Source organism: Hippocampus guttulatus, chromosome 2 (genome assembly GCF_054856545.1).
Source record: "Hippocampus guttulatus isolate MCC_2025c chromosome 2, RoL_Hgut_1.0, whole genome shotgun sequence".
NCBI lineage: Eukaryota > Metazoa > Chordata > Actinopteri > Syngnathiformes > Syngnathidae > Hippocampus > Hippocampus guttulatus.
The window spans coordinates 24418825-24446504 of record NC_141262.1 but is presented as its reverse complement, the minus strand read 5'-3'; the positions used below and the strand labels follow the sequence as shown (position 1 = coordinate 24446504).

Here is a 27680-nt window from a genome sequence, read left to right as displayed (position 1 = left end):
TTCATCACGAGGGATACAGTACATATTATATTTACATGCTTTTCTTTTAAAAACAGTTTTGTCTCTCCTATCTACTTTAAACACATCTAAACTTGTTGTGTTTTGTAGTGTTGGTATGTTAGATGTGCTCTGTTGATATCAAATCTAAAGCGCTGTAACGTTGCCATCTACAGGGATGTTTTTGTCATTGCAGTGATTTCCAAACTTGATATTCTCGGACAAACTGGTCGAGCACTTTCTCCACGTCTATCCATTGAAAAATGTGTCTGAAATATGTATTTGTTGACGGCAGTTAACTGTCGAATTTGAGTCAAGAATTTGAGTGACAGTGTGTGGTCCCTCCGACAAGCTCCACTCAGGAGGCAAGCAGCAGCATTTTGGACCAACTGGAAATGCTTGAGGGAGTCTTGCTGTCTCCAAAATAAAGCACACTAGAATAATCCATCTGAGATGCAAAAAAAGGCATGGATTACTGCTTATAAATGCCGTAGTGGACAAAGGGTATTTTTCTTTAGCTAGCTATGTACAGTAAAAAAAAAACAAAAAAACAACAACCACAACAACAACAAAAAGATTTGTGCTGGTCCAATTTAAAATCACTGTCCAGTTTCAAACATTTGAGACTTTTGGCTTTAGATAAGGCACCCAGGGGGCCTAAGTGGGAAAAGTGGGATGCACAAGGGCTTAACAAACTAACTTCTGTTTTCTCTTCATTGAAATTCAGTCATTTCAGTGTCATTCCAGGCCTTGATTTCCTCCAGACAGGACAAAAGCGGCTTTAGTAAGAAATTGTCCTTTTGGCTCAGCAGGACACAGTTCTGACTGTCATCCGCATAGCAGTGAAAGGAAATACCACACTTTCTTAGGATGGAACCCACGGGTAGCAAATACAACGAAAACGGCAGGCGCACCAAAATTTACGACAATGGTGCAGATTGGGACTCAGGCGAACATAAAAAGTTTTATCAGCCAGATCGGGTGTCAACCACTCCACCAATTGACAATGATCAACGTTCACGGCAGTGAATAAATTACATTAAACCGCTACAGTCAAAGTACGAGCGCGCACGGTGAAAATTGCGACTACAAATGACGGATTTCCTTGACCAAGTGGGGACGTACCACGCAAAACAGTGAGCCGGGTGGTCGCGCTGGTCTCCCCGACGCTGTTGGAGGCGACGCACTCGTATATGGCCTCGTCACGCGGCGTGCGCAGCGGCTGGATGCGCAGCACCGAGCCGGAGCCGTCGTCAAACTCGATCACCTGCAGGTGCGAGAGACACGGTGTGTTAAAGGAGAATTGCGGCGGGTGTTACAATCGACGCGGGACCACCGTACACACAGGTAACACACAGCCGGGACATGTGATGGCGACACAGTGTCACACTCTAGTCTTCTCCGAGATTTATACAATACTGCAGTACTCTTTAGGACGGAACTGGAGTACACAGAAAATATCAATTTGACATAGTCATACTACTAAGTGCTTGTCTAACTTTAAGAACGGGCACATTTGAAAATATAGTTTAGAGGGCGAAACATGTCAATTGCAGCGCGTCCCACATTCTTAAAGCTAACACTGGACACCCTGAAACAATGCGTGTCAATGGGACAAAGTAGGAGCCATGCTGAAAAGGGATCAAGGAAAAGGTCGTAATGCCACGATAAAAGTCATAGAACGACCAGATAAAAGTAATATTTCATGGTATCATCCGACAAGATTAAAATTGTATTTAAAAACCTGCGTGAATAAAGTTGTAACATTTATGAAAAAACACATTCGGGAATCACACAAGGATCGTAAAACCACGCGTATATTATGCACCCGTGTATAAAACTACGGAAGAGGATTACGGCCAACTTCCGAAATACAGTGATCCGATTTATTCGTGCGCGTTATTATCATCCGGTCGCGTTTGTGCAAGTGCATGTGGTTAATACTAGCAGTCTTACTCTACACCGGGGGTGTCAAACTCATTTTTGGCGCGGGCCACATTTTAGTTACCATTTCACTTGGAGGGCTCTGATGACTGAAACCATCGAAAGAAGTCAAGAATAGCTGTTGATTTAACTATTGTTTAAGTTGCTATCATGAGGGGTTTGGGAACAAGAAAATGCTTAGAATCTATCTCTTATAAGATAAGATAAGATATCCTTTATTTGTCCCACACTGGGGAAATTTACAGCCTCCAGCAGCAAGAATGTAGGCAGAAAGAAGAAAAAACAAACAAACACCGTTCAATTAAGTGCAATATAAATACAAAATGGATAAATCGCAGTGCTATTTACAGTTGTTTTCCACATCATTTAATTATTATTAATAATATTATTGTTGCTATTTTTTATTCAGCAGCCTGACAGCAGTTGGTAGGAACGAGCGTCGGTATCTCTCCTTCTTGCAGCGCGGGTGTGACAGTCTCTGGCTGAAGGAGCTACCTAGTGCTGTCAGGTATTCATTTCATGTGTAATTATTATTATTATATGTAATTATTCATTACATATGAGAATTTAAAATTTTGATCGACATTTTAGAAAGGATCATGGAAGTTGAAATGTTTGAGTTGCTTTCGCAGGCCACATAAAATGATGTGGCGGGCCAGATCTAGGCCACGGGCCTTGAGTTTGACACCTGTGCTCTACACCAGGGGTGTCAAAGTCATTTTTGTCACAGGCCATGTTGTGACTGTTTCCCTTGGAGGGCCGTTTTGACTGTAAAAACATATCAAGAAGAATAATGCTTCATTCAACGATTGTTTAAATTTGTGTCATGTGGGTTTTAGTAAAAAGAAAGTGCTTACAATAAATGCTCACTCATTTATTATATATGAGAAGTTGAAGTTTTGATACAGATTTTAGCAATCATCGAAGAAGTTGACATGTTTGATTTGCTTTCGCGGGCCACATGAAATGATGTGGCGGGACAGATCTGGCCCCCGGGCCTTGCGTTTGACACTCTTTTGCTCTGCACTAAAAAAACATCAACATTCAAGTTGCCCTCTTTTCCACCCGTTTGGTCAAGCTGCTCCACTTGCAATGCTCCTGTTTCGAAGAGAGTGCCAGCGGGGTTTGCTTTGGATTTCCTTAATTTGAACATACACATCAGTTGCACATGATTAAAACGTGCTAAACGAACACGCTATTTGATGATTTATTTAACAGGCTGTCGAAACAGATAAAGACACGACGGTGTCACAAACTGTTTTGCATTTTATCGTTGAGGGGTTGTAACGAGCACGCCGGGCTAAATACTGAAACGTACGAGCTCGTAAACGCGACACTTGTTGGCAAATTGACACCACGACAACAGACGCCACTTTGAGGGCTAAAACAGCACAGTTGAGTAAGCCCGCTTTGTAAAACGGTGACCAGTCCAAACGGCAACTGTGGCAAGGCTCTCGGCATCGAAGTGTGCGGTCATTTAAATCTAATAAACTGCCTGAAAATAATCCGACAGTTCTTGCCAGCACCGTTAGCCGCTAAAAACTGGCAACAGACGCCATAGAATACAATATTAGCGTCATTAAAGCCCAATCCCAATACCCGCAGTTCTGCCTTTGTGCCCCCCAATTGCGCCTTCCGGTCCGTTTTTTTTTTTGTCCTTTTCAGCGTGGCCCTAAAACTGTTTGTCAGACAGAAACGAAGCACAGACAGTCAATGGTTGCCTGAGCAACAGTTCGTTTGTACCATGAGTTGACGTAGCGCCACAGAAAGAGACAATTTCATCGGACGGACGAGACAAAGAACGCCCACAAAAACAAGACGTTATTTTTTTATAGCGTGGTCATGCTCCGCGCTGGGTACTCACTGTTGTCTAGAAAGCCCTGTGTCATAACTCAAAACTTGGGTTTCAACAAATCAAAGCTTCTGCATTCACCCACTCACACACGGACGACTCGGAAATTGTTTGGCAGATTGGTTTTTGGGGTTACATTTCACGATGAACCCGGAATGCGATATAACCGTCGCGGGTAAACTTGATTTGCCGTTGTGTAAACTCGTGTGACCACTGAGGTAGAGCAGTGGCGTTTAACCCTTTCAGGGACAGCGGTTACTACAGTGGACAGCTGATCATGTGATCAGGTTACAGGGTGCATCGAAGGGTGAAACTATGACGTCGGGCCGATTTTTGCACCTTCCTCTATTTCAGGCGGCCCACAACATATACCGGTACTACAAAAAAGAATCAAAGAGATACAGAAAGGAATACAAGTTGGGCAACGTTAATGCATTAAAAAGCGGTTGAGAATTTGGGCTAATCAGCTCATTGCAAGAGAAAAAAAAGGTACAGAAACAATGAGCAATTGGACATTCCAAGGTTTCGAGAAGGTCAAATTAAGTTCACCAGTAAAAGTTATACTGTATTTTAGCTTCAGTCTGAAATTTCACACCCCCAAAAAAAAAAAAAAAAACGATCTTAAACTTTTTGGGAGCAGTATACTCACACACATACACACATACACTCGCACGGTCAACAAGGATAGCGTCATCGAATACGGTTTTCAACGTATTTTTGGCCATGCTTGTAAGCTGGTGGAAGGCGAGGGAAATGTTGGTGTCAAGGGATGAACGTCGTCGGCATGCGGCGCAAAGAGCCATGCGATCCACTCTGATAAGATGTTCAAGCCATTGCAGCGACAGAATTGGAGTCCGGGGAGGGGGGGGGGGGGGGGGGGTTGACGCAGGAAATTAATACAAGTCTTATCAGAGCTCTGCTGTGACACGTCGCACATGAGAATGGAGTGCGGATCCGCGTTACAGCCAAAAAATGATGATGTTGGGGTGTACAGTACGCTATATGGACAAACGTATAATCGCCGACTCCCTTTATAGCCGAAACAGTGGATGAAAAAATAGAGTGACATTGGTCCAAATGTGGCTGAGTGTTTGTCCATCTGGCGTACGTTTGGAGCAAGCTGCCATGGAGCAAAAGAAAACAGCACATTTGTTATTGAAAAAAAAAGTGTCTAAAAATAAAACAAAAAAGTTTTTTTTAATGTAGCAAAAAAACCCGGCACATTTGTTGTTTAAAAAAAGTTTCTTAAAATAAAACAAAAAGGTTTTTTTCATGTAACAACAAAAACTAAAGCATGTAAAAAAATTGAAAGAAAAAAAATATTTTTTTTTCAATAAAGCCAAGACTTTAAGCAATTGCCGAGTTCATCTAAAATGGCGTGATTATTATTTTTTAATCACATTTTTAACATCCTATGTTGTATGCGCTCATGACCAATGATCTAATAAAATACAATTTAAAAAAAATCAAGCTTTTACACGAATTGTTTTCGATTCAAGAAAACATTGATAACACTTTTTGTTTCGTTTTTTGCCTGGAGCCAGATTTAGGTTAGTGAATGGATCCCATCTTGAAAATCAATGATTTGTGTTTCTCAGGACCCAAAGGAGAGCTCCCGTTAATGGAACATAACGCTTCCTGCTATGAACATGACATGTAATCTAAGTCTGAGCATCACGCGTGTTGGGCGGGGAGGAAAGAAAAAAAAAAGGCCGCTTCTCTTGCCTCGTGGCAGCTTTGAGCGCTGGATTTGCATTTGTGCGTGCGTGTGCAGCAGCCCAAAAAGCAGCGGCAAGTGTTCGTCAGCGAGCATTTTACATCAGAACAATAGACCTAATACCTCGAATCGCTGGTTGCTCACTTTCTTCCCCTTTTTGTTCCACACGATCTTGGGCCGCGGGTCGCCCGTGGCCTGGCAGATGAAGGAGGCCACGCCACCCTGCACGCCCGTTTGGTCGTTGGGCGTCCGTAAAAACTTTGGCGGCGCTGCGGGAGACAGAAAAAGAAGATGCCGCCGTTCAGTTCCAAGGACTATTTCTTATGCAGACATCAACCATTGCTTTATGTTGTTTCTTTGGGGCAGCAGTCTTACGTATGATCCATAAATGTCGGAAATGGAAAATAAATAAATAAATGAGTTAAACAAAAGTATGTAATATAACCAATTCAGGGTGCATTGTCTATGTTTATTACATTTATTAAGTCAGTGATTCCCATCAGTATGATCGGAGAGAGCTTCTGGTGTGTCTTTGGAAAATGTCTAATTTCACTTTATGGGTCCAAAAATGATGGACTTCAAACAGGTAGCGACCTACAGAACAATTACATGGACTTCTAGTCAGTGGCAAAAGGGACATCATTAACCTATGGGACCCCTTTTTCGTAAACATTTGTCAAACGTGTTTTGAAAAAAAAAAAAAGTAGCATTCCCGAATTGGAGGCTTTTTCAGTCCCACCCATTACATTTGAACAGAATACAACATACTAAAACGTGCAGTTTCTGAATAAATTTAGTTCTCCTGAGACCAAATCTAGAAAAATTAAGAAATAAAGGGTGCTTAAAAATAATCAAAAAACTTGTGTCAAACCCAAGGCCCGGGGACCAGATCTGGCCCATTACATCATTTTACATGGCCCGCGAAAGCAAATCAAACATGTCAACTTCCACAATGCTTTCCAAAATGTCTAACAACATTTTAAATTCTCATATGTAATAAATAAGAGAGATATTGGAGGCATGTTCTTTGACCACACCCCTCATGATTGTCACGTTGACAATAATTGAATCAACAGTTATTCTTGACTTGTTTATTTGGTTTCAGTCATAACAGTCCTCCAATGGAAACAGTAACTACAATGTGGCAGACCACAAAAATGAGTTTGACACCCCTGGGCTAACGAAAAAGCCCACTTCTACTGCTGAGAGAAAGCTAACGTACATCTGGATTTGCAAGCCTGTTACCTGCGATCCACTTGTAGTGATTACCCTGACAGGTACTGTGAACACTAAATAAATCATTTCATAAAAATTGCACCGTTGGTGTTAGATGAGCGAACCAAGCCTTTGATAGTTCATGACCTATTATTGATGAATATGTCACAGAAAATCAGAAAAGTGAATTTTTCAAGAATTTTGATGCCAAAATTACTTCCCTTTCTGGAATGACCCATTGGTGTTTTCAGCATGTTGGCAAAATTACTAGATTATAGGTCGAGGTTAAAAAACAACAACAATTAAATACACTTAATAAAATACAAATAAAATGAACAAATACATGAAAAAAAATTATCACTGCAAACAGGAGAGAAAAACATACTTGGGGGAAATAAATTGCCAAAAAATGTATATACAGTATGTATTCATGATTGTATGACATAAATATAATCAGTCGTAACTGGATCACACATACTATTGTCTTTATATCCCACAAGCTTCGATATGATGGCAAAAAAGCCTGAGCGTCAGATTTATTAGAAGGTGATCTCCATCTGTCCTCCCACGGGGGCCACTGGCCTCCTTTTATCAATCACTTTGTTTGCAGCAGGCCATGAGGTAATGCCCGCCATCTGAAGTCCCTCATCTGTTTGTGTGCATGTGTGTGTGTGTGTGTGCGGCTGCGATGGCGGCGGCGTTGGGAGCGAGGAACAAATTAACCCGCCGGACTCGCCGATAAACAGACGGGCGGCTGGGCCTTTGACGCTCCCGCAAATGAGTGCGGGATATCACCGTGACGTCTCCCCCCCGAATTGTCCACGCGCTAAAGATTCCACGTCATCGGTTGGCATGGCGGCACCTGAAAGGGAGCCGACGGGCAATTGATATGGTGCGTGGGGGTGGGGGTGGTGCGTACACAATGGGCTCGTGACTGAGGCGTGACGTGAAGGTAATGGCGTTTTCACAGACACGGCTGGCCAAATCGCCATCGCTCGTCCCATTGTCGGCGTGCGAGCCCTGCGACAATGCAGCCAAGTCGCCTATTGCCCCTTCGCTAGTCACAAATTTACTGATTCCTTTTTTTTTTTTTTTGCAACATAAATTCACCTATCCAAGGAATATCTCCATATTTCCGTGCTTTTGCCACACGATGGGGTCGAAAATAGGAAAGTAGTAAATAGTGTCAAGGATATATGCTGAAGTGCTACATGTCAAATGGAGCGAAGACAGAGGTTCTCAAACTTCAAGTACCCTCTGCAAAAACACTTGGTTCCACAAATTACAGTCTTTGGTATGCACAGGTATGCACGTAGTTTGCACTTCATACCAAAATGCAGTCGGCGAACGTGTGTAAGATCATCTCGATCAATGACCTCCTCGATCGCAGCTGCAAAGTAAGAAATTCTAGCAAAGCCAATTTCATTGACTCCAGGGACATTCTGTGCTGCCATTGTTAATCATCTAAGGATTTCTCAACATATACAGTCAGATTTTTGTTCAATATTATCTTCAATATTTGGAATGATATATTTTGTTCTTATTTTCTTCTTTATTTTTTCTGGACTGAATGTTAGTTTGCATTTTGGGAAGAATTTTTAGGGTGTAATTGTTTTTATTTTTTTTCCCCCATTGGATTCGAATTCTTTCAATTTTGCATGCATTTTAGGTATTCCATGGCTGGTTCTAAGTAGATTCAATAAACAAGTTACTTTTAAACAGATTGGATCGATTGGTCCATCACCTGATTGGATCAGTGATTACTGATCCAATCAGGTGATGGACCAATTCTCTCTTTTTTTTTTAACTTGCTAATCGGTGATCGGCTCCAAAATCCTGACCATGTAAACTTAAAGCCGAAGCAGTTTGGTAAACAACATTGCACAAAGCAAATGCAAGCAATCCATGACACAAGCTTCTCAGCCAAGGCTGTCCCACATACCGTATCCTAAACAATGAGCCTCCCGTGGGAGCAAAGGTTCAATTGTGAACAGTAACCAGGAGCAGAGCGCTCAATACTATTCGAAACTACATAAAAAATATGACAGTGAACCCTCGCTATAATGCGGTGGACCTTTCAGGGATTATTTTTGTGTTATTTATTTTATTTTTTTTACAGTGTATTATGTTCTGCATCCTGATTGGCGAAGGAACTGTAGACCAATGTCAACTGTCTTCACACCTTGTCTCTGTACAGCTTTCCAAATGTACATGAGCAACAAAAACAGGTTTTGATATTTTGCTTCAGTCTGTAGTACAGTATTGTAGAATAATAATTAATAATAATAATAACAAAGCTGACTGAATCTTGTGATTCTAAGTTCATGGTCAAATTAAAATATTTCTTTTTTTTGGGCTAAATTAGCTTATTTAGGTTACTCTGCCCCCTGTTGTTAAATTTGAGGGTTGCATCGAGTGGCAGGAAGTGGTTCATGTTGATCAGCAGTTGCGTTGGTTTGAGGCAAGAGACGAACGTGTGAGGTGCATGCGGCAAGAGCTTCGATTTCTTCGAATTACTCCTAAATTCTTGTTTCAAAGGCGAAACGGTATGTGGCCATGACTAATGTGTGGGGTTTTTTTTGTTGTGGTTGTGATGCATGTACTGTAGGTAAGTTGTACATTATGTCATCGTATATTTTTGTCATCGTTTTTCACCCGAAAATGGTGTTGATCAGCGATGGAGGTGTGGACGATAACAGGCCGTTGAACATTGGTCAACTTGTCTTTCTCAAGACAACCTTTAGGAGCAATCACGCTGACTACCGCCCGGATTTTGCCTACCTACTAAAACCTGTGATACTGTTTCCCAGGACATTTAAAAAAAAAAAAAAAAAAAAAAAAAAACCCTCCTCGGGCACCATCTGTTCACTCGAGTCTATGGTCAGAAACATGGATACATAGACACACACATACTCTCACACAAACTAACACGCATATTTTAATTCCATGAGTTACTGTTGAGTGGCCTTGGGTCTCTTAAAATGCACAAAAGTTATTATTATCAAAAAAAAAAAACCTTGAATAAGGACCTACATGCTGCATCACCCGGTCTGACTAAGATATTATTTCGAGCACAAAGGAGGAGCGATTATTCAGAGCAAACGAGCTGCATTGTGATGACAGCAATCGTTTATAGTCACCTTGGATAATGAGCCACATGCTGCTTCACCTCCATTACCCGATGACATGCTGCAGCCCGTTGGGTTGATTTTTTTTCTTTCTTTTTTTTTACTCCACGAATCCGATCCGACGTTTGCATTCGTGCATATTTCTCGCCAGGGCCAACGGGCAACCCGCAGCGTGGCTGGCGTCACGCAGCAAACAGAGTTTTGGCACGTGCGCCTCCATGAAAAGTTGATTTGACGCGAGCTCAACTTATAGCCTAAGTCGGTCGGCATCATTCATCAGCATTTCCAAGTGGCCCGACGGGGGCCCATGAAATCACATGAATCAAAGAGCGGCCAATAAAGCCACTTTCGGATCCCTTCCGAGTTGGAGGGAGAGGCGGATTCATACAATCGCGCTGACTGACATGTTTAATTTCATTTGCATGAAAGGCGGAGAAGGGGGGGGGGGCAGTTCCTTTCTGAATATTTAACGTGCAGGGTGAGGTTGGGTTGTGCGGGGTGATAATTAATCCCGATGCATGCCGCACAATAACCGCACTGCATTTTCAAGTGCAAGAAAAGGAGCATTTAGGCGACGCCATTAACCTCCTCTGACATCCTTTCGCCACGGCGTATCAGAGGGCTGATATTGATGAAGTTTCACCAAGCGGCTAAAAACGTCCACTCTGACCTCCCCTTTACAAATATGAGGAAACAAACAGTGTCGGGATAAATGGGCTGAACAAATGCCGGCGTTTTCTTGAGGGCTGCCCGCTTGCTATCTGCGGCATTGTGATATCGAAAAAAAAATGCATCTTTTGTGACGCCGAGAGAAACAAACTCCGCATTGTGTGCGCTCACAAAGGGGGTTTTAGGCACACAAGAAAAGGAGAGGAGCCCCGGCTTAATTAGAACTGTTGGCTGACTGGCGTTGCATGTTGGGCTGCGATCCTCGCCGGAAACCCGAATCATAATTCCAATTAGTGACGACTTGAAAGGGGACTCGGCCCTGCCAATGATTGTTCATTAGCGCACCAGGAATAGGACGTTGATTAACGGCGCCACCAGTGAGGCTCCGTCAATGAGAAATGCTTCCAAATCGGCGTGGAAATATGGAATTGCGAAGAAATAGGATTCCAACATCGGCCATTTCTAGAGGGGTCTATCAAGAGAAAAAAAGAAAAAAGAGTTCAGAGATGGTTTTTTTTCGATTGCTGTATAATTTTGTGGGGGTGGAATTTTGTGGTGAAGTGACAAATGACAAAGTCTGGTTGGAATGGCCACTTCAACCTGACAACGACACAAACAGCAATTTAGAAAATTGAGTTAATGATTGAGGACTTTGTGTGGGAAATATAAAAACGCCCTTTTGGGGATCTCGTCCAAAATTACTTTAACTGACAGTAAAATTAGTGGACCTTGATTACATCTTGTGATATTTCCTAAAACTCTTTGGCTTTAGCAGCTCCCCGGGGAAAATTTGGCTGGCATGTTTCAGTTAAAAATATGCAGCAATAAGCTTGGACGTGCTGAAATTTTGAGCAGCGTCGACTCGTCAAAACCACTGTCACGTTTCACACCACAGCATTGGCCCTAAAAACACGGTAGCCCAAATGCAACGTTATTGGTCAGAAGAGTGGTGTGGGCGGTGAAATAAATCGGAGACTTTCATGATGCACTTGCTTTTGTTTTGAATGTTGTATTGAAGGATTTTGGTGGGGCTTGAAGTGCGCATTTCACTTTTTTTTTTAAACTCCACAAAGATGGCAGCCAGCTATCACGTTGCTCATAAAACAAAACGTCATAAAGTCGAGTTTAAAAATTGCGACCGAAAACCAGTGTGACTTCTCAAGGTGGAACTGGTTAGGCTGAAGATGCCATGCATTAAAAACACACACAAATTCAGTCATGCTAGTGTGAGATGGCCATTTTGGTGACAAAACAAACTTGACGTCATTTGACCGACTGCTACCTCATTCGAAGCAGGCATGCGAGACAGATGGTAGACACTAGATTGCAAAAAAATGAGGACTCGTCATTGCCTGTGGGTGGAACGTTGTTACTTATGGTTAACCGTGTGATGTATGTACGGTTAACCATAGGCCACTTCGGTTAACTAAGCCACAAAAGAAGCAACATGCACTTCATATGGTGGCAAGTCTAAATCAATTTTGAGACTGCAAACACCCAACAGGACATCACCGTCCTCTGCACATGTTTACTGACTGGTGTGAAGAAGTTTGGAGCACTGAAGTGAGCACGCAACTGCTTCCAAACCAATATCCAATCCTCCCGAGAGACACTGACAGACCCGTCATGTTCGAACGCTTTCATTTTTTAGTGCAATGTTTGCAAAGGAAAAATAAAGTAGGAAAAAACGAATTGTGCCCTCTCTCGTCTTCATTGCACCTCCCCCCCACGGGACACATTAGCGCGCTCGCGGAAGCCAGTTTGTCACTTAATAAAATGGCCCACTCAAACAGATGGCTTTAAAAGCTGCGAGGAGACAAGCCACACAAGCAGACATGAAAAGACTCCACTTCCTCCCGTCACGGCGGAAAGCAAACGGGAACGTGAATATTGAAACGCAGCACAGATGAGACGTCGTGACAGCTGGGCTGAGGATTTTTTTCCGACGCCGATGCAAAAACAATCGGGACACTTTCATTTGGCTTCTGAATTTTGGAAACTAAGTCATGTGTTAGAACGGCACCACAGAAGGAGATTTGGATTCGTTTTTTTTGCCTCTTCAAAAAAAAACAAAAAAACAACGGAGATAAGTAATTCTAATTGTGCAGGCTGCTTGGTAGTCAGGGCAGTCTCTTGGCTGAAAAAAAAAAAAAGAAAGAAAAAAGTTAATTATCTGATAGGATAGGCAGAGGCAGCCTGGAACGCAGCAAAGGCATTTGTGTTCATTTTGTTATCCACGAGGCAATGGAACGATTCATTAAATAGCGCGAGCCAACCACCAGTTGTTATCATGCCAGGGCTGCACACTCGTGATGAAGGCGGGCGGGGAAAAAAAAAATATATATATATATATATATATATATATATATATACTGTATATATATATATATATATATGGTGTGTGTGTGTGTGCCTATAACACAAACTATAATTATCAAAAAATAGTTCAGGATACGTTTAACATAAACAAACACACACACACACAGATAGTTGAATTGATGAATAGAGAACCACAAATAAGCGGGGCTTCATTGTAAAGTGTTCGCTGCAGTCACGTGTCACGTTTGCCCTCGAGTGCCAATATTTGTCTCCTGTAATGAACTCCGCACACGCCCATCCAAGTCCAATATTTGTAGGAACAGAAGGACACAAAATCCACTGGAAAAAAAAAAGATATATCCGTTTAATTTACCTGCACTTGTCTCGATGTATCTAAAAGCGTCACGGTGAGTAACAGCTTGCTGTCTATATTTTGTATATTTTTATGAGTGGCACTAAAAATCCGAGCGAGGGGGGAATAAAATGACAAAAAATGAGTGCCGAGATTGTCGCAAAATGCCGCGAGGCACTTTTGCGTTCCGCAGAGTTAACGGCTTGATCCGTTTTCTCACATAGATTAAAGGTTAAACAGCGAACTGGCACGCAGACGAGACTGTTCATTAATGTTTGCACCTTGAAGGCACTCACATTAACGGAGAACGCCGAGCCCAAAGCATCAACTTGAGGGCTTGATTAATGCCACGCTGCTAAAAATACATTCAGTCACATTCCAAATGACAACTTTGATTCAGAACAATTTAACAGTCAATGTAGCAGATACTAGACACACAACAAAAGCCCCCCTCCCCAATCAAAAGAAATCAAATTGTCTGCCATCTGTGTCTGAAGCATCCATCCAAAATAAACAGCAGTAACAGATGTTTCCTGATGACGATTATTTTAGAAATGTGTGCCGTATTTTCCGCACTATAAGGCGCACCTAAAAGCATTCCATTTCCTCAAAAGCCGACAGTGCGCCTTATAATCCGATGTGCCTTCTATATGGATCATTCTGATTTCTTGGACCAACTATTTTGTATGTTCTATAAAGCACTTTGTTACAGATGCAGCGTTTGTGGTTGCACTACATCAATAAATAGCTGTATTGTATTGTATGCCCTTAAGTGTAGCTCCATCTAGTGGATGCATAACACAACAGCAGCCACTATTGTAGCTTCTATTCTACGCGCCTTATTATGTGGTGCGCCCGACATATGAAAACAGTTTAAAAATAGGCCATTCATTGAAGGTGTGCCTTATACTCCGAAGTGCCTTGTAGTAGGGAAAATATGGTGCTAGGTCATGCAAGCACGATATTTGGTTGGTGGCTATGTCCAACGTCTCAAGAAGTCGCCAGAAAAGACAGTCTTCCATTTTGTTTTGAAACGGTCAATTGAGTGGAGCTTTCAGGGTTCTGATGAGTCGAAGGGACTTTCTATGATTGCTGTAAATTTTTAAACATGCATAGTAAGCAGAGGGACGAACTAAATTGCGAAACATTCATAGTTCCAGAATTGCGCGTAGAAGGAACATGGGGATGATCTTTGGTGACAATTTAAGAAACACAAATCTGGATACATTTCCGTCACCAAAATCAGTTTCACTTGGCGACATGAAATTTGGGCATGTCTATCTCAAGGATATCCACCAAAAAAGCCCATGCCCGAACAGAATTCTGCGACTTTGTTTCACAATGGAATTTTAAGGGTAATTTCCGCCATTTCTAGTGGTCCTTCAAAAACAAGCGTAGTCCATTTGCTGCTAAACATGAACATGTTTTAGACCAGGGGTGTCAAACTCATTTTTTGTCGCAGTCCACTTCGGAGTTACGGCTTCCCTCTGAGGGCCGGCGCAAAAACTCAACGTTATTTATTACCCATGACAATTTGACATTTCGGTCCAGATTTCAGCAAGAATCATGACAATTGAAACACATGATTTGCTCCCGCGGGCCACATAAAATGACATGGGGGGCCTAATCTGGTCCCCGGGCCTTGACTTTGACACCTGTGTTTTAGACAGATGGAAAATGCTGATTCATGAAGTATTTTAGCAAAATAACTGACTGAACTCGACTATCTTTTCGAGATTTTCAGCTGACAAGTAAGAATGAGTGTTATACGCACGCCACGCGACACGACGCTTCTTGTCATCGTCGTGTGCGTCTAAATATGCCTTCTCGAGCCCCGCCCGTCAACAACATGTCGCGCAATTATGCCTAAATGGCGCATATGGCCTGTTATTAACTCGCTGAATGCCGACCTCTCTGGCAAGCGTATTATTTATGACCATTTGGCTCGTCGTATGGATCGCTCAAGCCTTCAACAAAGAATGGTACAAAAGCCCAGCAATTTCTCCCCCCCCACTCCCCCCGCCCCCTCCTCGCCCCGTGTGATCCTCCCACTTTTGAGCAAAGCAATTCACCGCCAATAATACTGACATGTTGTGCAAGTGGCGATGTAATTAAAGGGCACCCCATACTCCAAAATCACCCTTTATCTGAGCGTGCTTCTAATTGTGACAATTGTACCATAAAGTGGCATTCACGTGGATGTCATTTTGACCGAGCACAATTAAGGTGCCAAAAAAGGGCATGGTTCAAACATGTATAATTTTACAGAGCCCCTAATAAGGGTGACATGAAAGATTTTTTTTTTTTTTTAAAGTGTGCCCTTTCAATCATTGTGAGATAAAGCAAATGTTTTTATTCATTTATTTATTCATTTACTTTGCGATGGGAATGTATTTCTGTGTAATCTACCGGATAAACCTGTTCTATTTGATGTTCGAGTGAATTTGAAAACAAACATTTCCAAGTCCATGCCTCTCTCTGTTTTTGACGTACTGCCTTTTGTCAGACAGATTGGAGGTTCCAGTCACCAAACTGGCTCGGAAGCACATCAACGCGGGATAAGGCAAGCTTTGTGAGTGAATGCAAAGATTTCGAGGGAACGCAAAATTGTGTTATCTTTTTCTTCCATGTCACCTTAGGGGCTCCGTACAATTTCAAATCGGCACTGCAGTTTACAGCCAGTTTTGCCATGAGCATTGACCAATGACTGTGAGATCACTGTGTGATTGCTAAAGAGCTGAAGATCATTGCCGAAGTCCTAATTCCCGCAGATGCCCCCCCCAAACATATTTCAAGTCTTCTACATTTACAAAAACAATGCTGTCGTGAATTGCCCCCCAAACCTTTCAAGTTTGCCACCATTAATTATTTTGTCTCTAAATATACCAAATCCCGCGATTAATACAAAGCCTCATGCCCCCACCCTCAAAAAAGATCCACATTCATCCCCAGTATTGTAAAATTACCAAAAAAAATGTCTAATTTTAGAGATGTTTATTAGGACATCGAGGTTCGAAAAAAAAAGGTGTATTTATATTCCAACTTGATATTTAATGTCTGATGTTACAAATGCATCTTTTTATGCTTTTAACCCTTTCAGGGACAGCGGTTACTACAGTGGACAGCTTATCACGTTATTAGGTTACAGGGTGCATGAAAGGGTTAAGGTCGTTGAATTTGTGAACGGTGAACTGCAAATAGTAAGCTTGGCCTTTTGTCGAAAGGACGAAAATGGCACCTTGCGTGGAAAGGGTGCCACCCTTGTTTGCTTTCCTCTCAACGCATCTAAGAGCACTTGGCCACAGGCTGCCACTTTGTTTTCACTCCAGGTGTCCTCAGATTGCAACGCGTTGCACTGATCTCAGCGCATTTGTGAAGCCTGTGAGCACCGAGATTCTGCATGCGGCAGTTGGGGGGGGAGAACGAGGAGGGGGGGTTAGTGGTGGAAGCCATTCGTCTCCGTGGAGACCGCCTCAGGATTGTTCGCCTTCCCGGAGGGCTGCGAAAGACAGAGCTCCGCCTCCACCGAGCTAGCTAAAAGCAGCCGCCATTGCTTGACGCGCATTGGGAATCTTTACGCCGTCGGCTCCTCTTGTCACAGTCCATTTACATCGGGCGGTGTGATGGAGTGAAGTACGTCTTTGGAGAGCTGTCTTTCTCACCTTCCGCTCATTCAGGCACTTTATCTTACTTTATCACTGTCCCCTGTCAGCCCGCCCCCTTCTCTCTTGTTAGTGCTTTCTCCCCTCTCGGTGTTGACATTTTTGGAGGCCTAGTTGTATTTATTATGCTTTATTTGTTCATTGAAAGCCTTCACAGAGAGGTAAAAAAGCTCTCACGCCACCACTGGCCCGCGCCTACTTCCATTTGAATCCAGGCCAACGTTTCTAAGTGCCTGTCGCACGATGAAAGGGCATCCATCATAACGGGCTTTCCCGATGTCATTTTTAATCTCTCTTTCTACTCAGCTGGTATAATAAACAATTGCCGTGATTTGATTCGGTAAACGGTGGCACAATGGTTCAGAACCCCAAAAGTGTTGCCATAGATACATGAAAGTGACACCCATCCACATTCTGCAGTGGCGGGCCCCCCTGCGATGGATTTGCGAATCCTTTGAACTGTTAAGCTCCCGTGATTGCAAACAAGTCGCCTGACATATTTAATCACAAACTTTTGCTTCCATGTTTGACAATCCCTCCACGAAGATCCCATTAATCCGTCCCCATCTCCCTCCCAGCCTCATCGTTAGTGGCAGGGTGGTGCCGGGCGACTTTCTGCTGCTTGGATTTGTGCCCACGCGGTACTTCTTTACCTTGCAAATAAGATTCCCACCCTCGAAAAAATTTCACGCCGCAAGATCCTCCGTCTCTTACGTGGCGACATCTAATTGACCGCACTCCCTCCCGTTCCAAATTTCATCCTGCAGACGTCCGTGTGACAAATGAGCTGTCGTTGCGCAATTATTCCCACGCCGGGCTGCTTTGTTTGTGTCCAAATTATGCCATCGCGAGTGGGCAGAGTAAGTACTGTAGGTAATGCTGAGATAAGCTATATAGCATTCTGTAAGTGCTTTTTCAATTTTATGATATTTTTTTACAAAGCACTTTGAGCGAGTGTTTTCAGGCTATTGCACCTGTACCTAATAAATTGTCCCTTTGTTGAGCTCCACGAACACCCATCGTAACTGCACTAAGTGATCCTGTGACATGTTACATAACCTCGTTAGCAAGTACTATTTATTTATAAGTCGGTCCGATGATGTGGGTTTTTTTTTTTTTTGGTTAGGTTTTTTCAGGGGTAGGGGCGGGGCTTATTAAAAAAAAAGCTTCATGCAGGTTTGACTGTACCACAAGTAAATTTCATCAACCACCATGCCCACTGCTCTGCAACTATAAGATCACAAACTATTGATTAGGTAGAATTAAATTGTCTGCCCAGCAAGATATGGAATAATAATCGGCCAACTAATAAACTACCCTGACATTTGCCGCATCCACTCGATACTGCTTACAGCGACGTGCCGATGAGGCTCGGAATTGTTTGTTGTTCCGAATCCTGGCGGTCTTGATTTTTGGATTTGGGAACCGGGAAGTTGAATCCAATGCATATTTGAGACTGTCTTGTTTGGTGTTTAGATGAATTCTAAATTGGACCTGATCGATCTGTGCTTTGTCATGATCCGTTGATTGGTTGTGTCACGCTAAAAAGGACAGCCCGGGACAAACAACAGTCCTAAAAATACAGGGACAAGAAGGCAGCAAGGGCGTTTTGCCACATCACCGCTTCAGCTTCCTCACGGCCATCTGTGAGCTCTCCTTCTCTGGCATTTTCACAAAGCACCCCCCACCCCTTCCATATCCTTTTGTTTGTTAGCTTTAATTAGCTTATTTTGTGACGACTAACCTCCCAGCGCTTCATTACAGTGGCTAGTCGAGGTTAGAGCTCCCAACAGGGCACTCGGCGAGATAAAAAAAAGTTGGGACAAAAGATGATAAATGCCGCACATGGGCGTGCGCAATGCAACGTCGAGATAGTCTAATGGCTTCGCGGCTCGGGAAGGACGAGGGGAGGCTGTCAAGATGGCAACGTGATAAATTGCACTGGGGTCCCGGTGAGGACTGTGCGCAAGATGAAGAAAAAGCAAAATGCAGTCTAATTCATCTGGACTTGGTTCCTCCTCTTGACAAATTCAGTGCCGGGAAAGCAAGGCAAAGGGGAATTGTTTATGTTCTGGGGAAACGAACTCGGGGCCCATTGCGCTTTCTTCGCGTTGGGATGCGCGTGGCTTTTGACAAAGCTTGAGCACCTGTTGAATGATGAATGGACAGCGAGTTTGCCTACCAGCTCAGTGAAACTATTGGGCGACCAGGGATAAGTAAAGCTGTGATGTCACAGCGTTGCCAACAAGGCCTTGGTTGTTGTTTTTAATCACGCCGACAACAATTGCATGGTCGCCGGACATTGCTGCCATTGATGTCCCAACCGAATTTCAAATTGGCTTTCACCTTGTGGAAAATGGACTTGCAATGTTCGGGCAGCATCCAACTTGGCCGCCATCGTGCACATGCAACAACAAAAACTCAAATGTTTTCAAATGTAGCATCACACTGCTGTTGAGTATACGGAGCTTAAATTTAAGAGACCACTGGCTTGAAACCGAAATTTCAGACTTCCTGCGACTTTTCCACCATGGCTTCTCGAAATGTTTTTGGGGCCTGGTTATGATTGTGATGCCGAACAAATTTTTACATTTCTACAGTGCATGAAGCTCATGCTCATTGCGTTGATTGGCCACCTTGTAAGTCTGTGTCATGTGACACTACAAACTGATGCCCAACTAGTTTTGGAAATCTGAAGTTCAGGAAAAGTTGTTCAGTTTACTTTCAAAAGGGTTTTGGAATAGAAAATGCTCGCAATAGCTCAATGTTGTTACAAGTAAAGACAATGTGCAGTAACTACATACATGGTATCTTATTAGAAAATGACACAACGTGCCAGATTTTGTCCCTGGGCTTGGAGTTTGACGCCTGTGGTTTCATGGTGTTTTTTGGAGCGAATCATCAATTTTTGCTCCAATGCTCTGCCCAAAAAAGTGAAGGTGGGGACTCAAAATCAATACAACTGAGTCATCTTATATATAAATGATATCTGCAAGGTCTCAAAACAATTTAAATGTGTCCTATTTGCTGATGATACAACTTTCTACTGTTCTGGAATAAATCTGAAACAGCTCCTGACAACCGTAGAAAACGAATTAAACAAATTAAAAAACTGGTTCGACAGAAATAAATTGTCACTTAACCTGAAAAAATCGAAGTTAATTGTTTTTGGCACAAGACCAATCAAACACCAAGCTAAAATTATGGTAAACTCAATTGAGATAGAAAGAGCGTATGAAACCAAGTTTCTCGGATTAGTAATAGACTCAAAACTATGTTGGAAGCCACATATCGATAACGTAAAAAGAAAAATAGCCAAAACCGTAGGGATCCTCTACAAAACCAAGGAAGTGCTAAATAAGAGATCTTTGTACACATTATACACTTCATTATTATTACCATATATGACCTACTGTGTGGAAATATGGGGAAATGCCTGCAAAACAAACACACTCCCTATTCTCAACCTACAAAAAAAAGCAATTCGAATTATTAATAGATCAAAATATACGGAACCCACAAATCCACTATTTATCAAATTAAATACGATGACATTTTATGACCTGGTTGACTTTAAAATCGCCCAATTAATGTACAAAGCACACAATGACCTGCTCTGCCAAAACATTCAGAAGTTTTTCGAAATTCGAGAAAGCAGCTATGATTTAAGAGGTACCAACTTATTCAAAAAACTCAAAACAAGAACAAACATCAAGCAAAGAAGTGTATCTATCAAAGGTGTTAATCTGTGGAATAATCTCGAAACGGACCTGAAAATGAGTAAATCGCTTGCTGAGTTCAAAAACAAATTCAAAAAAATAGTACAAACAACCTACATCAATCAGAGTTCAAATGATAAATTCAAAACATTAAATATAATGATAAATCAGAACTAAGTTGATAAATAGAGAAAGGTATATAAATATCCATTATGAATACAAGAGAAAATTGACACAAGAGTGTCAGGGTGTGGAAGTATATAATCCCGATACAAACCAAAAGTTGTAAAAATATCACGGTTAAGGGTAAAGTATGAGCCTTAATGGAGACTTCTTTCTTCTTACTTTTTTCTTTTCTGATTGATATAAAAATGATTTATTAGATACAATCACATAACGGGGTAGGACTAGATAAGTTTTTTACTTCTTCCTACTCCCTTGAACATAATAACTGTGTTGAATGAAGATTGATTTCTTTCTTTTTACTTTTTTTATCTACCTTATTTTCTGTCAAATTATTACTGTACATATGTTTTATGTTCAATAAACAAACAAACAAACAAACAAATCTGTGTGTGTCGTATGCATCGCTCATATTGGGTAACAATCGGCATACAATCTCTGGGATGTGTTTGTCCTTCAAAGAACTGTGAAAATGGCAAAAATTGTCCTGTCATGATAAGACGCGTCCGCTGGCTGGGTGAAAAATGGCCTGCGGGGGCCGCGTTTTGAGAAAACCGCAGAGGGCAATTTAATCAAATGTAAATTTCCGATGATCTGCACTGCTATGACGCCACGGAATGCGTAGCTGCCATTTTCGCAGCGCGCAACGGATTAGCACAAATGCACAGCGCTGGGCTCGAAAACGAGCTGCCTTGAAACGAGCGAGTGGAGGGCGACAATGAGATTTCCACTGGAGCAAATGTCCGGCAGGATGATGAACGATCTCGGTGGAGTGGCGGGAATTACACCGACGTCGAGTTGACCCTGCCGCCTGCTCTTCTCTGGGCTTAATGTCATTGAGTGGGGAGGCAAACACGTACTGCATATGTGGGCTGCTCTTAAGAGAGCGTTCTTAATGTGTGTCTGTGCGTGTGTGCGTGTGTATGTGTGTGTGCGTAAAAGGCAATACACTCAAATCAAATTAGCATGCAGGCAAATTAAGCAGAGGGATTTAATTTGAGCTGTTGTAAAAATGCTAATTTCGGTATAGCCCCGGAGCTCATATGCAAATACAACACTACTTTACAATAATTCAGATTAGGCCATGCATGCATAAAACACACACATTACAGCCAGCTGTCATCTGGGGAATAGAGGATCATTAGCCTTCGGACTAGCTGCGAGGTTATCCTGCTGTGCTAACATATTGTCGTCGTCGTCGTCACGTGCGTTCTGGGAGCCATGTAGCGGATATCATAGAACTGGGAATGAATGCAGTTCATGTGTGTCATGAAAATATACTTGAATCTACATTTATAAAAAATGAGCCAGGGTCAATGTGACAACGCTGCAAAATTTTTATAAAAGTTATTTTTCTGTGTGTGTGTGCACGCGCGCACGCGTGTGTGTGTGTGTGGAAAAAATTTGATGCGTTAAAAAAAAAAAACATATCCTAAAACATTCTATTGTTTTTCTTTTGGGGGGTGGGAAGACTTAAAAATTGAATCAATTTGGGATGCAAGGTCAGTGAGAGCCATACAGAAACCCAGCAAAATGTAACAACGAAATAAAAGAATATATATTTTTTTCTGTTTGTTGAATTTTGCATTCGCAAAAGTGTAGCTTAAACTCAAGTGCATTAAAGATAATAAGATAAGAAAGAGGCAAAGGGGGGAAAGCGGCAGTTGCTTTTAGTTGTATAAAACTACTTTTTCGTACCATCTTTGTGGTAATGGACAACTTTTAGTGCACGGTGGGAAAAAAGAGAAGGCCGACACATGAGATAGATTCAGCGCTAAACGTGCCGGCGCCCGCGGAGGCCAAAGGGAAGACCGTCGATAGCGATTGATGACTTCGAGAGAGACGAGTGGCGGGTGAGTCAATTAAAACACTTTTCGGCTCGCGGTCTGACAGTCCGCTGTGGCATGTGGTCACTGCTGGGCAAGTACTAATCAGTGGAAAAAAGTACTTTGAAATAGAAGTACGGGTACTTGCTTTAAAAAAAAAAAAAAACAGGTAAAACATAGAACTGTGGATTCAACTCAAGTAAAGTTAAAGAAGTACAGGCATTGAAATATATTTAAGTACAAAAGTCCCTTTGTTTTTTAAAATTGTTTTTGTTTTTTTTTTGCTGTTGGGTTTATTTATATATTTAGGATTATTTATTTATTTTACCGTCAGCCCTTCTTTGGCGGCGACAGCATTAACGTGCAAAACAAACTGCGTTGTTTATATTTTGGTCCCTCTGACTGCAATGATGTTGTCTCATCGTATTTTTGTTTCGCTAACCCCCTGTGTGGTTTTTTTGTTTTTTTTTTTTGCATGAATGTGACATAGTAAGTACATTCGTGACGCCAATTGGTTGTCACCAACGATGACGGCACCCACAACCGTCGTTTTGATAACTTGACGGAGCAATAAACTTCTCTGTTAGCTAGCATTGGCTCAGGCTTTCATTCTGTTTCCATGTCTTTGTTGACTCTGTGAACCAAAACAAAACTATGAACCCAATACTGAATTCGCAAATGAAATTTGCCTTACCTGTAATATTTTTTTCCCTGACTACAGGTAGAAATTTTGAACGCAACACTCAAACCATTCTTTTAAATCAAACACAACATTGTTTTCCAAATTAAAACACAAGTGATTGCAGTGTTTTTTTTTTAAATCACTTTCTAGGTGTATAGGGGTGATTCACCGACTCTATTTTTGGTGCAACTGTCCAGTTTTGTTTCATTTGTCCATGGGACCAGTATTTCTTAACATACCAGTAGTAAAAATTATCAATAATTGGGCACGCTAAATCAAGTTAATTCTTTGATGCTCACCGAACAGATTTTTCTCTTTGAAGTTAGAGGCGTATTTTCCACAGAGTTTTGGTGGCGTTCCAAATAACCAAGCCAAAGCATACACGTTTTTTCTTCTTCTTTTTTTTTTTTCATGCCGGCCCCGGCGGAGATGTTTCCTTCTTATCCGTTCTCCTCGTGGTGGTTCAGCAGAAGACACAAAGCGTAAATTTGCTTGCTTCACCGTCCCCTCGCTCTCACTGGGGACAATTACGCACCGCTTTCAAGGCGTTGCCAAGCATAATTTGCCGCACAAATTAAAAACGGACCACATTTGATGAAGGAGAAAATGAGCGGTGAAGGGGGTGGCTGTGTGGTCGCGGGGGATGAAAATGATGAGACAAAATAAACAGTTCCACAATCCTCAAAGACCATTTTTCAATCTATTTTGTGCAATGCTTCACATTTTAGCTGGGAACAAATGTGCCATTATCTTTAATAGCAATTATAGACTGGGTGCCGCGACATCCGGCAAACAGGGCTGGCTCTGAGCATCGGGCCATCTGTTGAGCGGGCCCACTCAGCCCTTTTGGGCTCCCGCATGCCTCATAGACTACGTCCGGAGCATCAACAGAGCCCCCCACCCCCCCAACACACCCTCCATCAAGGCCTATGCATTTGAGTCCCTGTGACAGAAAAAGTAGATAATTACACCTTGAGGGCAACAATGGCTTGTCACTCAGTGGGCACACTGGAAGAGTCTGTTTTTAGACTCCAGTTTTCTTTTCGGCGCTCTACCGTCATTTTTCCTACACTGAACCAATGAAGAATCATTTTGAAAATTTGACACTATTTGGTAAGTATGGTACATTTGACTGTATGATGCCAGGTGAAATGCCTCCAATCAGTTCTGGTTGTGAGACTTTGCTGTCATTTTCATATGGTAATGTTGCGCATTACATGACAATGCCTCATTCAAAAAAGTAATTGCCGTACTTTCCGCACTATAAGGCGCACCCAAAAGCATTCCGTTTTCTCACCGATATTGCGCCTTATAATCTGATGCGCCTTATATATGGATCAATATTCTGATTTCATGGACATCGTATTTGAAATGTTCTGTCAAGCGCTTTGTGACAGCTGCAGCAGCGGTGAAAGCTCTATATAAACAAAGCTGTATTGTATTGTATTCCCTTTAGCATAGCTCCATCTAGTGGATGCCAAACACAACTGCAACCACTATTGTAGCTTCTATTCTCTGCTCCTTATAATACATGAAAACAGTTTTAAAATAGGCCATTCACTGAAGGTACGCCTTATACCCCGAAGCGCTTTATAGTGCGGAAAATACGGTACCTTATGTATCATAATTAGCACCGTAAGTGCGGATCATTGACAGTATATTGCCATATAAAAGTGACTCCCATCGGAAACCCAAAGCAGTTTTCTTTCGGCACTACTGTCTGACATTTTAAGAATACCTATTTTAAAAAACAGTATTTATGTATGTTGCCAGAAAGGACTCCTTTTGGAGACTAGCTTTGGGTTTTCTTTTCGATGCTCTAGCATCATTTTGCCTCAACTGATGCAAAGATTATAGCAGCTGCTTCACTCCGTACAGCAAACGGAAAGAAGGACGAGGCAGAGGAAGGTTTGGGATCAAAACGTGTGTGTTGAAACGTGTGCTGATAGGTTCGATGAGGACAGCTGTCGTCATTTTTTTTTTTTGTCATGTCGATGGAAAAGTTGGAAAAATTGGCCCCATCAATTTCACTTTGAGTGGCTCGGTGCTCTATGACCTTCGGTGAATTAGACACCCCCTCCACCACCACCACCACCATCATAATCATCTCCCCCCTCTGTTGCACTCCTCTCCTATTCAGTGATATTCACACTGAGGGGGATTTCAGAGGGTGCAAAGGGAGTGATAAAACTTTTATTCATCCCACTGTGCCTCCCGAAGCTAATGATTCATGGATACGGGCGGGGGTTTGAGGAGGGTGTCACAGGGCCAGAGCTCAATGAGGTTTGAAAGCTGTTGTCACACATCAACGGGCAGGTGCCTGATGTCGAATAGCTCCATTCCCGACACTTCTCATCATGACATTCCCCGGCTGGGCTCAGCACTTCTGCCTCACCTGATCGTTTCGCTCTGGCTGGGAGTTGGGAAATAGAGACTTGAGCACATTTTGATGGGAGTCACGGATCACCGGATGGAGATAACTTTCTGCCTTCGATTGATGAAATAAAGCTTTTTTTTTTTTTTAATGCAGCTATTTCATTTGTGCATTAACAGGAAAATACGATCAGGAAATGATTCTTTGGGTACTAGGTGGTGCATTTTTTTTTTTTCAAGCGCTTGCGTCCTGGGGGAAAGTTTGTTTTAGCTATCCTGATCATGACTCACACTCAAAGCTCATTCAGTAATGCCATTGGAAAGTTATCATAAGTCCAAGTGATTGACATTTCATCACGTCGCCTGAAAAAAGTGAGTGTCTTTTCTTAAATGATGTTTCCTTTAACATTTTATTACTTTTTTCTCAAGTTTCTTTTTATCTTGCCTATGAGACAAATTTTCCTTTGGGCCAATGAAAAACAGTGGTACATTGAATTTACAAGTGCACCAACTTCTGCTTGGTCGATTAGACAGACGCAAGCCATAATTTGAGCTGTGGGTGAGCTTTATATACACCGCTCCTAAAGAGTTGTAAAAAAAAATTTAAAAATAAAATTTAAAATAAAACAATAAAGCTAGCATAATGCCCTGCAACATGGGCAAGGAGAGCCTCCGTTACGACACACTTTTACTCAGCCGTGACAAACTGTCAAAAAGTCACAAATACAAAATGAAAACACTTGCGAAAAGCTGCTGTGTGCCAAAACTCACGCCGAGATTTTCACACTGAAATACACGGCAAACCTGACTTTAGCTCCTGATGTCATATACCAGGCCACACCCCTTTAAGGCACACATCTAATACAAGGATACTAAACACATGAAATCATTAGACTTTATTCGACACGTTCATTTTTTTTATTTTTTTTTTACATTCTCATGTATTACGTTTTATCATACAGTTCAATGCACTTTTCCTTTCGTAAAACAAAATGAGGTGTGTTGGGGGGCAGGAAGAAATTCCAAGGGGGAACACTGATTGATGTAAACTGAATTAGCTGAGTCACGGCACCACTGCATGCTCAACTTAGGGTACTTCCGGGCAATCTCATGGACGACAAGCTGACATGTTATGATTGACACTGCCAATCACTCGTCGCTACTATATACATATATATATATTTTTTTTTTTTGACCGCGTCCTCCAGTGCAGGTGCCAGGTGACGGAGATGTGCGGCGCGAGAAGCAAGCAGGTCCACTTACTTTGAGCGTCAACGAGGTGGGCGAGCAAACCCAGGGCGACGAGCATCAGCGCGGGCCTGGCGTGGCGCATGGTGGGACAGCTCGGCACCAGCATGCTTTGGCAGCCTCTGTGGCGCTGGCTCACAGAGCCCTGTGAGTCAGTCCGCTCTGATTTCTCAGATGCAGGGAATGTAGTCACAGCCTATGCAAGAAACGGTAGGGGGGGAAGGGGGGGAAGAGAGGAAGTGAATGAAACAAAGCTGTTTGCACGCCGGGTTTTATCTGTCCCTGCACATTTGTGACAGACCCCCGCACGGCCTCGGCTGGAGGTGCCACGGGATAGGAGGAGGCTGACGTGCTCGCGGGCTATGTTCTGACACTTCTCTAAATGGAATAGTCACTCCGAACCGCGTGTGTGTGCGCAGGAGAATGCAAAAGAAGCAACCGCACGCACAGATATGAATTCCCTCACACGCCAGTATTGATTTTGACTTTCCGGAGACCACAAAAAGCTCCCCCCAAAAATACATTTCATCTACACAGAGGGGTGCAAAAGCAGAAGTCACAATTGGAATAACATACAAATAAGAATTAAGTCCAGTCTGGTGCTGGCCTTTGACGTTTACACATTCCTATGGTCTCGTTTTTACACTCATGCATCCTTTGACACAGGGGTCTTTTTCAGTTTCACGATTCTTTTATGTATCATATACACACGTCATTGAAAAGTGCATGTTTTTATGAATATACTTCATTTTTGACAATATGCCCTCAAATAAGAAATACATTGCCGTAACATC

At 42.3% G+C, this 27680-nt stretch overlaps 1 protein-coding gene and 1 long non-coding RNA gene across 25 annotated transcripts in view; one reads left to right on the top strand and one right to left on the bottom strand.

Annotated features, from left to right (window-relative positions):
- ptprda (protein tyrosine phosphatase receptor type Da) overlaps positions 1–27680 on the bottom strand; it is a 278207-nt gene that overhangs the window by 58299 nt on the left and 192228 nt on the right. For all 24 annotated transcript variants that reach the window (XM_086104780.1, XM_086104781.1, XM_086104779.1 and 21 more), the window contains 3 exons: positions 26902–27082; positions 5634–5779; positions 1123–1264 (listed from right to left, as the gene is read on the bottom strand). In XM_086104780.1, the coding sequence (XP_085960906.1) occupies positions 1123–1264; positions 5634–5779; positions 26902–26995 (382 nt within the window). In that variant the 5' untranslated portion in view covers positions 26996–27082. The remainder of the gene's footprint in view (positions 1–1122; positions 1265–5633; positions 5780–26901; positions 27083–27680) is intronic.
- Positions 13134–26987, top strand: LOC147209138 (uncharacterized). The gene is made up of 3 exons (XR_015100176.1): positions 13134–13248; positions 15704–15765; positions 26847–26987. It is a non-coding gene; the product is annotated as an uncharacterized LOC147209138 (long non-coding RNA).